Source organism: Mustela nigripes, chromosome 2 (genome assembly GCF_022355385.1).
Source record: "Mustela nigripes isolate SB6536 chromosome 2, MUSNIG.SB6536, whole genome shotgun sequence".
NCBI lineage: Eukaryota > Metazoa > Chordata > Mammalia > Carnivora > Mustelidae > Mustela > Mustela nigripes.
In genome coordinates, this window is record NC_081558.1 from 53,240,275 (window position 1) to 53,252,851 (window position 12,577).

The window sequence follows — 12,577 nt, forward strand, 5'->3', positions numbered from 1 at the left end:
AGCTCCAGGAAGAAACACCCTCAAGAAAAACAAGAAACAGAAAATACCTGATGTGTTGGTCTATGATGAGAGAAGCTATACAGATCTGTAAGAGGGTATCAATTAGTGACAGGTATTAAAAAAATTAAGCAAATGAAGAAAATGAGACAATTATTAACTCCAAGAAAAACACATTTGCACAGGAAAGAAGATTTCATAGTAGTGTATCCCAGCAATGAAGAAAAAGTAAGTTTCATAATAATGTAAATAGAAAACATTAACTTAACCAAAAATTATGAAATAACTGTACGTGGAGCAAGAGGGAATGAGGTGGGAAGGGAAGTGTGTGCGTGTGAGTGTGTACCCGTGAGAGCATGTTGATGGGAGTGACAAAAGGGAGTAAGAGAATCTTCATCTTCCACAGAGGAGGACAAAAATAAAGTATAAAACAGAAAAAAAAATCAACAAATAACAGTGACATCATATTGTTTAGAAACATGGAGGTAAACATTGGACCGCTAACGAGATGAAAGCAGTCGCCTCTGGGAAGAAGCACTGTGAAGCAGGAAGTTGCCAAGTAGGGAACTGTTACTTTTTGTTATAAACCTTGAGGTCCCATTTGGTTATTAAACCATGTGCTTGCATTTCTTTGAGAAAAGTAAAAAGTTTAAAAAACTTGCAAAATTCTGGGCATTTCATGTTACTCTCTCTTTTTTAAAAAAATACTTCCTTTTTTTTCAAGGTTCCCTTTCAGTTGTAAAAATTCCATTGATTCTATATTTAATATAATATTAGTTGCCCCTAGGGGCGCCTGGGTGGCTCAGTGGGTTAAGCCACTGCCTTCGGCTCAGGTCATGGTCTCAGGGTTCTGGGATCGAGTCCCACATCGGGCTCTCTGCTGGGCAGGGAGCCTGCTTCCCTCTCTCTCTCTCTGCCTACTTGTGGTCTCTGTCTGTCAAATAAATAAATAAAATCTTAAAAAAAAAAAATTAGTTGCCCCTATTATTTGGAAGAGGAAGAGTGTTCTTTGTGATAAACATAAAAAATAACTGTGGTTTCCAGAGTTTTAAAAAATCTTAAATTCAAAATACTTTCCTCAAAGGAAGAGTTCTTTAATATTTACTTTCAAATATTTAATAATATAATTTTTGGGGGTGCCTCAATCGGTTAACGTCTGTCTTTGGCTTAGGTCATGATTCCAGAGTCCCAGAATCAAGCCCTGCATCAGGCTCCCTGCTCAGCAGGGACTCTGATTCTCCCTCTGCCCTTTGCCCTGCTTGTGCTCTCACTCTCAAATAAATAAATACAATCTTTAAAATATTTATATATATAATTTTTAAAGATACTCGGGAAGAAAGTTTCATTTGATGTATCAAAAGGAAAGCCAAGATATAATAAACCCAACGAGTGAGGAAAACAATAAGCATCAGAAAAATATATGTGAGAGCCCATTTACATAAAACCAAACCAAACAAACAAAGACCAAACTCATACATGTGTATATGTACAAATAAATACAAAAATGCACACAAAAAGAGATCTGGGAGAATATATGCTGAACTGTCAGTAAGGTTACGTCTGGGGAGGCAAGTGGGTTTGGGAATGAAGAATCTGAGAATTTATTTTCACTTGTTTTTGACTGGTAATCAGTACATATAGTAAGAATTTCAAATGGCAAAAAAGATATACATGGTAAAGACAGGTCCTTTCCCACATCAGCCCCTGTTCCCTTTCCCAAAGGTGGCCTCTTATTACTTGTCTCTTATGTTACCTTTGGCATTATTCCAAATACATGGACTAGTATGTTTACATATGAAACCTACTTTTTATAAACTGTAAATGTTATCACACTAATCATATTGCTCTAACCCTTCTTCCTCTTAGAATAGCTCTTGCCTTAGAAACAATATAAATTATTTCTCACATACAGTTTACCTCCAGTCGGCCGTGCTGGATCTTATACACCACTTGAGGATTCTCCTGTAGTATGTTGCCATAGAGCTCACGAAAGTGGGCTATGTTGGGCTTCACAATATTCAACACTTTTGTCTTATCCTCTCCAACCACCATCCGAAAGTCGCCTGGTTAAAACAAATGGAAAAACAAATTTTCCATTGAGAGTCCACATCCTGACCTACAAAACTACAGCCCCATATTCATCCTATGCTAGTTCAAGATGGTGGCATCCCACATTCAAATCATTTGCCTTTCCTCTTTAAAACTGTGACTAATACATTACCCAAGAAATGCAGGCACTTGTTCAGGGGCAAACAGAGCCTCTCAAATCATAAAGCTCTTTTTTCTGGTTAAAATGCAGTTACCTAAGTGCAAAAGGTAATCACCATTGAGAAACTGATTTGTTTTTGTTTTTCCAATGCAAATGCACCTATACTTATAATCTTCCATCCTGTGAGCAAAATTCTGTGACTAATCATGGAGCTGATGGCTGTGTCATCTTGGATGTGTCCTTGCTACTGCTTACTTGGCTTGAACCTCTTTGGTGTGTTTGTGCAAGGGCTTTGAGGTACTTTATGAATATAAAGAACTTTATCTATCATATTTGATAAGGACAAGAGCAGCGAGCATTAAGAGTCCTAGCCACTGGGTGGCTCAATGGGTTAAGCCTCTGCCTTCAGCTCAGATCATGGTCTCAGGGTCCTGGGATCAAGCCCTGCATCTGGCTCACTGCTCAGCAGGGAGCCTGCTTCCCCCCCCTCCCCATCTCCCCTGCCTGCTTGTGATCTCTGTCTGTCAAATAAATAAATAAAATCTTAAAAAAAAAAAAAAAAAGAAGTCCATATTCTTAAAAAAAAAAAGATTCCTATTAAGAGGTTTACATTTAAGATGAAATTCTTGAAAGCAGATACCATGTTTTACATCGCAAGTGGTGAGAAATGAGGAATGTTACACTTGCCTGTGGGATGAATTGAGCTGCAGAATAAACAGTTCTGAAAGACAAAGAGCCAATTCTGACACAAATTTGAGGTGCCCTGGCCTGCTTATGCCATTGACAGTTATCGGCAAGATGCAGAGGAAAAAAGATAAGGAAATGTGAAAACTTGAGGGAAGCCCTACTGGGCTAACCATGTCCAAACAGGCTGGGTGCATGTGAGGGCCTCCCAGGTGAAGGCTGGTAAGAGCACGGTGATGAAACCTTCCTGACAGGTAGAAAGTCATCTGGGAAAACAGTGAGGTAGTAAGAGTAGGCAGGTACCCCGGGTGCTAACAAATTCCTAGGCATCAGGTGACAGTGTAATTCATCATCTGAACAGGTCGCTTTTGAGGGTGAAGTGGGCGTGATGGATAATCATACCAGGATAAGTAAAAACTGGGCAAACCCAAACATATGGTTACCCTTGCCAATTCATTTTCTCGGGGGGTGGGGTGGGCAGGAGAGGAGGGAATAATTGAAATTATTATGTGTCACAACAGATATTACTAGACCAAACTATCGCTTTGTTCTAGAAAAAATACTGATACCCAATACTATGTACTTCAGTAAGGAATAAAGTATGGTGGGTTTTAAAGGTTCAGAGGACCAACTTAAAGCACAATTTCGTGGAAAGCAGCTGAGGACTACAAGCTTTAGGAAAACAAACATAAAAACAGCCTCTGCAATCCAACATTTGTGACATGAGGTCTGTTCAGGGCAGTGAGCAGAAGAGAGTTCCAGTTGTAACAAGCTGCCCCAATATGGGCAAACTTATTTTCACTATCATTTTATTTTATTCATTTTATTTTAAAGAAGATTTTATTTATTTGAGAGAGAACGTGAGACCGAGAGAAATCAGAGCAGGCAGGAAGGGTAGAGGGAGAAGCAGACTCCCTGCTGAGCAGCGAGCCTGATGTGGGGCTCAATCCCCAGACCCAGGGAGCATGGCCTGAGCCAAAGGCAGATGCTTAACTTCTGAGCCACCCAGGCATCTCTTTTCACTACATTTTAATTTTTTATTTTTTATAAACATATATTTTTATCCCCAGGGGTACAGGTCTGTGAATCACCAGGTTTACACACTTCACAGCACTCACCAAATCACATACCCTCCCCAATGTCCATAATCCCACCCCCTTCTCCCAAACCCCCTCCCCCCGGCAACCCTCAGTTTGTTTTGTGAGATTAAGAGTCACTTATGGTTTGTCTCCCTCCCAATCCCATCTTGTTTCATTTATTCTTCTTCTACCCACTTAAGCCTCCATGTTGCATCACCACTTCCTCATATCAGGGAGATCATATGATAGTTGTCTTTCTCTGCTTGACTTATTTCGCTAAGCATGATACGCTCTAGTTCCATCCATGTTGTTGCAAATGGCAAGATTTCATTTCTTTTGATGGCTGCATAGTATTCCATTGTGTATATATACCACATCTTCTTGATCCATTCATCTGTTGATGGACATCTAGGTTCTTTCCATAGTTTGGCTATTGTGGACATTGCTGCTATAAACATTCGGGTGCATGTGTCCCTTTGGATCACTACATTTGTATCTTTAGGGTAAATACCCAATAGTGCAATTGCTGGGTCATAGGGCAGTTCTATTTTCAACATTTTGAGGAACCTCCATGCTGTTTTCCAGAGTGGCTGCACCAGCTTGCATTCCCACCAACAGTGTAGGAGGGTTCCCCTTTCTCTGCATCCTCGCCAGCATCTGTCATTTCCTGACTTGTTGATTTTAGCCATTCTGACTGGTGTGAGGTGATATCTCATTGTGGTTTTGATTTGTATTTCCCTGATGCCGAGTGATATGGAGCACTTTTTCATGTGTCTGTTCGCCATCTGGATGTCTTCTTTGCAGAAATGTCTGTTCATGTCCTCTGCCCATTTCTTGATTGGATTATTTGTTCTTTGGGTGTTGAGTTTGCTAAGTTCTTTATAGATTCTGGACACTAGTCCTTTATCTGATATGTCGTTTGCAAATATCTTCTCCCATTCTGTCAGTTGTCTTTTGATTTTGTTAACTGTTTCCTTTGCTGTGCAAAAGCTTTTGATCTTGATGAAATCCCAGTAGTTCATTTTTTCCCTTGCTTCCCTTGCCTTTTGCGTTGTTCCTAGGAAGATGTTGCTGCGGCAGAGGTCGAAGAGGTTGCTGCCCGTGTTCTCCTCAAGGATTTTGATGGATTCCTTTCGTACATTGAGGTCCTTCATCCATTTTGAGTCTATTTTTGTGTGTGGTGTAAGGAAATGGTCCAATTTCATTTTTCTGCATGTGGCTGTCCAATTTTCCCAGCACCATTTATTGAAAAGGCTGTCTTTTTTCCATTGGACATTCTTTCCTGCTTTGTCGAAGATTAGTTGACCATAGATTTGAGGGTCTATTTCTGGGCTCTCTATTCTGTTCCATTGATCTATGTGTCTGTTTTTGTGCCAGTACCATGCTGTCTTGATGATGACAGCTTTGTAATAGAGCTTGAAGTCCGGAATTGTGATGCCACCAACGTTGGCTTTCTTTTTCAATATCCCTTTGGCTATTCGAGGTCTTTTCTGGTTCCATATAAATTTTAGAATTATTTGTTCCATTTCTTTGAAAAAGATGGATGGTACTTTGATAGGAATTGCATTAAATGTGTAGATTGCTTTAGGTAGCATAGACATTTTCACAATATTTATTCTTCCAATCCAGGAGCATGGAACATTTTTCCATTTCTTTGTGTCTTCCTCAATTTCTTTCATGAGTACTTTATAGTTTTCTGAGTATAGATTCTGTGTCTCTTTGGTTAGGTTTATTCCTAGGTATCTTATGGTTTTGGATGCAATTGTAAATGGGATTGACTCCTTAATATCTCTTTCTTCTGTCTTGCTGTTGGTGTAGAGAAATGCAACTGATTTCTGTGCATTGATTTTATATCCTGACACTTTACTGAATTCCTGTATAAGTTCTAGCAGTTTTGGAGTGGAGTCTTTTGGGTTTTCCACATATAGTATCATATCATCTGCGAAGAGTGATAATTTGACTTCTTCTTTGCCGATTTGGATGCCTTTAATTTCCTTTTGTTGTCTGATTGCTGAGGCTAGGACCTCTAGTACTATGTTGAATAGCAGTGGTGATAATGGACATCCCTGCCGTGTTCCTGACCTTAGCGGAAAAGCTTTCAGTTTTTCTCCATTGAGAATGATATTTGCGGTGGGTTTTTCATAGATGGCTTTGATGATATTGAGGTATGTGCCCTCTATCCCTACACTTTGAAGAGTTTTGATCAGGAAGGGATGTTGTACTTTGTCAAATGCTTTTTCAGCATCTATTGAGAGTATCATATGGTTCTTGTTCTTTCTTTTATTGATGTGTTGTATCACATTGACTGATTTGCGGATGTTGAACCAACCTTGCAGCCCTGGAATAAATCCCACTTGGTCGTGGTGAATAATCTTTTTAATGTACTGTTGAATCCTATTGGCTAGTATTTTGTTGAGTATTTTCGCATCTGTGTTCATCAAGGATATCGGTCTATAGCTCTCTTTTTTGGTGGGATCCTTGTCAGGTTTTGGGATCAAGGTGATGCTGGCCTTCTTTTCACTACATTTTGAAGGGGAAGAGAGTTACACAGTTAAATCCTGGGGTAGTGAGGGTGTAGAGAAATTGGTCCCTTCACAAAATACCATTGAGATCCTAAACTGGTAAAATCCTTTGGAAAGCAGTGGATGAAACAACTCCATCTCTATAGAGCAATCCTAAAGGAACAGACCCAGAGTTACGGAGGTAATGTTTGCTGACCACCTGGTAAGAGCCAGGCACTGATGCAAGTGCTTTGCTGTATTCTTTCATTTAATCCACACATCCCTGTCCTCTCAGATAGATACCTATTCTATCCCCATTTAGTATCAGGGCAACAAAGACAGAGATGAAGCCACGGGCCTTAGACTTCCCAGTAAGTAAAAGAATACACTGCATATATACAACTGTTCTTGAGGCCCTATTTATAATACTGAAACATTGGAAGCAGCCCAAATGTCCAACAACAGGGGAATGGACAAGTTACAATGGTACTGCCATATCCTACCAAAAAACAGTATGCAACCATTAAACATTATAATAACCATACATAGCAAGATGGAAAGTGATCATATAATAGTAAGAAGCTAAGAAAACAAAAAGTACAACAAGAAAACAACTTGGTACAAAAAGAGGAAAAATGAGACAAAAAGATGACATAAAAATGTTTTTACTCTAGGGCGCCTGGGTGGCTCAGTGGGTTGAGCCGCTGCCTTCGGCTCAGGTCATGATCTCAGGGTCCTGGGATCGAGTCCCGTGTCGGGCTCTCTGCTCAGCGGGGAGCCTGCTTCCTCCTCTCTCTCTCTCTGCCTACCTCTCTGCCTACTTGTAATCTCTGTCTGTCAAATAAAATAAATAAAATCTTTTAAAAAAAATGTTTTTACTCTAAAAAGTACACATTTATTGTGGCTTTTTTGGGGCGTGCACGCTTTATACTGTTAACTTATTTAGTCCTGGCAAAGCCTCCTAAAGAAGGCAATAAGTATTCCCAATTTTATAGATGAGGAGATTGACGTGCAAAGGTACAGCCACCTCTTGTTATCAGGGCAGTGACATTTTAGGTGACTAGTACAACTGTACTTTGCAGTTTTCCTCCATTTCTCTCACTTCCATAATGCTGGCATATTACTTCTAGCATTTTTAAATAGATGCATGGGGTGCAAAGATGTGCTAACTTGGCAAATGTGCATGAAAAGGCAGCTGGGTTAACTTTCAATGTGTAAATCCTTAGGCTTTTATTTAGAGCCTATAAATGGATTCTATCAATCTTGGAAGGGAAAAAATGTCACCCAACTCTGAAACCAATGTGGCTGGCTCTGAAGTGAAAGATCAGTTCCGATCACCGTTGAATTCTAAACATGTGTGTCTTTTTTTTTTTTTTTCTTGTACATTCAACAAGGAATTCTTACATTTTAGATAGTAACTTTCTAAGAGTGGCTGTATTTTACCAAAATATAAAACAAACTAATCCAAAGTCTACCCTAAAGAGCATCTGCATGTCATGATTAAAGGGCCTGGAAAATACTCTGGACTCTATGAGAACAAGGACTGGGGTGTATTCATCCCTGTATCTCCATCTCCTTGTGCACTGTCTGGCACATGGAAGGCACATCAATAAACGTCTGCTGAATTGAATTTCTCCAACTGCTGTGCAGCAGAACTAGCTCAGCCACAGGGAACAGCAAGCAAATGGGCTTACTACCCATTTCTTCTGAACAAAATGAATAAAATTGTGGGCACAGCATGGCCCAGCATTTTGATCATAAGAATCAATTTTTCTTACCTCAAAGATGTTTGCAACAAAACACAGGGATTGAGAAAAACCGACTGCTGACTTTTATTTTATACCTCTACTGGTAAGTTTAACTCTTGACTGCTCAAGCCAGAAAACTGCCAGTCTAATAACAATGGGTAACCAAAAGGATGATTTCTCTTCGACTTTGAAATGAAATAAACCCAGAGGCTTGTAAAGCATCTGTAGTCGGCCTGCTCTGTGATTCCAGCATGCTACCAATGGCCAGGGGCCTTATTATGAACGTAGGGACGTAAGGGGCTGCACTGCCCAGTGGAAAGACCCTCACTTTCAAGTCTGGCAGTGTTCTAGGGTGACTGGAGATTAACCCTTCTGAGTCAGTTTTCTTATCTGTAAAATGGCTGTAACCATCACACTGACCTCACTAGGTTATTTATTATTATTATTTTTCAAAGATTTTATTTATTTATTTGACAGACAGAGATCACAAGTAGGCAGAAAGGCAGGCAGAGAGAGAGAAGGAAGCAGGCTCCCTACTGAGCAGAGAGCCCGAAGTGGGGCTAGATCCAAGGACCCTAAGAATCATGACCTGAGCTGAAGGCAGAGGCTTTAACTCACGAGCCACCCAGGCACCCCTATTTTTTATTATTTTATTTTTTAAAAAGATTTTATTTATTTATTTAGCAGAGAGAGAGAGACCGTGAGAGAGAGAATGTAAGCAGGGAAAGTGGGAGAGGGAGAAGCATGCTCCCTACCGAGCAGAGAGCCTAATATGGGGCTCGAATCCCAGGACCCTGGGATTATGACCTGGGCCAAAGGTAGACACTTAACAACTGAGCCACCCAGGTGCCCAGGTTATTTTTAGATTTAAATGAGTTAAGGCAGTAGCAAATGCTTTGTAGGTGGTAAAGCAGATAGTACTGTTGCTATGATATGCATATGGGACGTGGAAAGGACAGCAGGGTAGAGGAAGCCCGAAGTCTTTGAAAATGAAAACTGGCTAACTTTTTCCCTCTTAAACTCATTGCAATACTGCTGTTATTTCAGTTCAGTAAATATCTGGGTGGCTAGTAAGTACTAGGAGCTGTACCAGATATTGGAGATATAAAGATCTTTGCCCTACCTGAGGCAGGAAGTGCTATGAAAACAGGTCTTTTGGGGCGCCTGGGTGGCTCAGTGGGTTAAAGCCTCTGCTTTCGGCTCAGGTCATGATCCCAGGGTCCTGGGATCCAGCCCCACATCGGGCTCTCTGCTCAGCAGGGAGCCTGCTTCCTCCTCTCTCTCTGCCTCTCTGCCTCCTTGTGATCTCTGTCTGTCAAATAAATAAAATCTTAAAAAAACGAACAAACAAACAAACAAAACAGGTCTTTTCAGTGTGGATTACAGAAGTGGGGATTTCTTATGTGGTAGTGTTTAAGAACAGTAGCCCAAACTGGATGTTGATATGGCTGAATAACAGTCATTTAAAAAAATATTTATTTACTTATTTGAGAGAGAGAGAGAGAGAAGGTGCACACACATGCCAGGGGGAAGGGGCAGTGGGACAGAAACTCAAGCCAACTCCATGCTGAGCTCAGAGCCTGATGTGGATCTCACAATCCCAAGGTCATGACCTGAGCCAAAATCAGAAGTCAGATGCTCAACCAACTGAGACTTCTAGGGGCCCCAAATAATATTCATTTTTTAAAAGATTTTACTCATTTATTTGAGAGAGAGAAAGCATGAGCAGGGGAAGGGACAGAAGACAGAAGGAGAGGGAAAAGCAGACCCCTTGCTGAACAGGAAGCCTGACGTGGGATTCAGTCCCAGGACCCTAAGGTCATGACTTGAACCAAAGGCAGATGCTTAACCAACTGAGCCACCCAGGTGGCCCCAATATTCATTTTATAACAGGTTATTATTTTTTTTTTAAAGATTTTATTTATTTATTTGACAGAGAGAAATCACAAGCAGGCAGAGAGGCAGGCAGAGAGAGAGAGAGGAGGAAGCAGGCTCCCCGCTGAGCAGAGAGCCCGACGCGGGACTCGATCCCAGGACCCTGAGATCATGACCCGAGCCGAAGGCAGCAGCTTAACCCACTGAGCCACCCAGGCGCCCCTATAACAGGTTATTTTTTAAAGATATAATTTATATGCCACACAATTCAACCATGTAAAATATATAATTCAATTTTTTAAAGTATTTTTAGTATATATTAAAGGGTTATGCAACCATCTAATTTTAGAACATTTCGGCCTCCCAAAAAGAAACCCTGTACCCATTAGCAGCCACTCTCTGTCTCCCTCCATCCTTCCATTCCCAGTCCTAGACAAAGACTAATCTACTTGCCTTTAGATTTCCTTATTCTGGACATTTTATATAAATGGAATTGCACAATAAGTGGTCTTTTATGACTTAGCATTATGTTTTCAAAGTTCACCACGTTGTAGCATGTATCAATATTCATTCCTGTTTATGACTAAATAATATTCCATTGGATGGATGTACCACATTTTAAAAAAGATTTTACTTTTTTATTAGAGAGATCACAAGTAGGCAGAGAGGCAGGCAGAGAGAGAGGAGGAAGCAGACTCCCCGATGAGCAGAGAGCCCAACATGGGGCTTGATCCCAGAACCTTGAGATCATGATGTGAGCCGAAGGCAGAGGCTTAATCCACTGAGCCATCCAGGTGCCCCTATGTACCACATTTTTTTAATCGACTCCTCACCTGATAGACATTTGGGTTGTTCCCACTTTTTGGCTATTTATTATGAATAAAGCTATGATGAACATTTGTGTACAGGTTTTTGTGCATATATGTGTTCTTATTTCTCTTGAGTAGATACTTAAGAGCAGAATTGCTGGGCTATATGGTAACTCTATGTTTAATATCTTCAGAACAGCCAAACTATTTTTCCAAAGCAGCTGCACCCTTTTACAATCCTATCAATGATGCATGAGAGTTTCAATTTCTCTGCATCCTTGTCAACATTTGTTCTTGTCTTTCAATTATAGTCATTGTACTGGGTACGAAGCACCATTTCTGGTGTTTTGATTGGCATTTCCCTAATGATTAATGATGTTGAGCATCTTTTTAAGTTCTTACTTGCTATTTGTATACCTTCTTTGAAAGCCTGTCTATTCAAGTCCTTTGCCTATTTTAATATTGGGTTATTTGTCTTTTTATTGCGTTCCAAGAATTCTTTATATATTCTGGTGTTATTCCTTATCAGATATACAATTTGTAAATCTCTTCTCCCAAGTTATTGGTTGCCTTTTCACTTTCTTGAGGGTATTGTTTACAGCACAAAAGTTTAATTTTCATACAGTTTTCCCATTTATCTATTTTTTCTTTGTTGCTTGTGCTTTTGGTGTATATCTAAGAAACCCCTGCCTAACCCAAAGTCACTCTGCTAAAAGCTTTCGACTTTTAGGTCTTACATTTGACTCTTCTATACATGATCCATTTTGAGTTTATTTTGTGCATAGTATGAGAAAAGGGCCCAAAGTCATTCTTCTGTATGTGGACAATACAATACTTATTTAAACACAGATAACTAGGACAGTATTTCTAGGAGGCAGTCTACTGCACCATTCAAAATATATTCCCCCAAATATCTCCATGGCTGCAGAAAAGACACCATATCATACCACTTGCATGTGGAAGACAATGAGATAAGAATAAATAGCTTTGGGGTACCTGAGTGACCCAGTCAGTTAAGCATCTGACTTTAGCTCAGGTCACGATCTCAGGATCCCTGAATAGAGCCAAAGGTCAGGCTCCCTGCTTCTCCCTTTCCTTTTGCCCCTCCCCCTATTTTGCACCTCTTTCTCTCTCTCAGATAAATAAAATCTTTTTAAAAAAAGGAATAAATAGCTGATGCACACGGTGATATGAATTTGAATTACCTTTTCTTTTCCACACTTTAGCGAACACAAAATAGATCAGTGTAGAAAGGGAAGGGGAGGAATCAGGTTGACAATACTGGTTCAAGAAGGAACCGATATTACAGTCATCCATCCATTCATTCATTACATATTTACTAAACAGCTAGAATGTGTCAGGTACCACTCTAAGGACAAAATAAGACAAACATTTCTGCCCTTTACATTCTAGTAGTGGAACAAAGACCAAAGACAAACCAACTAACGAACAAATAAAATAATCAGTATTTCAGACAGTGCTGTGAAGAGAACACAAGCAGAGAAAGATGACAGGGTAGGGGCAGGGGAGCGGCTGGGGGAGGGAGATAAGTCACCCAGGGACCTGGGAGAAGCCTGTCCCAGGCATGGACCAGGAATGATACCCACCACAATAGACCATTGGTAGAAGAGCAAAGGGTTCTAGAAACAGATCCCCTGTGTTTATGTCCTAGCTT

General features: G+C 40.3%; 1 protein-coding gene across 4 annotated transcripts in view; it reads right to left on the bottom strand.

Moving 5' to 3' along the window:
- TAMM41 (TAM41 mitochondrial translocator assembly and maintenance homolog) overlaps positions 1 to 12,577 on the bottom strand; it is a 53,229-nt gene that overhangs the window by 20,033 nt on the left and 20,619 nt on the right. For 3 of the 4 annotated variants that reach the window (XM_059387907.1, XM_059387906.1, XM_059387908.1), the window contains one exon: positions 1,915 to 2,060. In XM_059387907.1, the coding sequence (XP_059243890.1) occupies positions 1,915 to 2,060 (146 nt within the window). Of the gene's footprint in view, positions 1 to 1,907; positions 2,061 to 12,577 lie in introns of all 4 variants that reach the window. The other variant, XM_059387909.1, reaches the window with a different exon arrangement.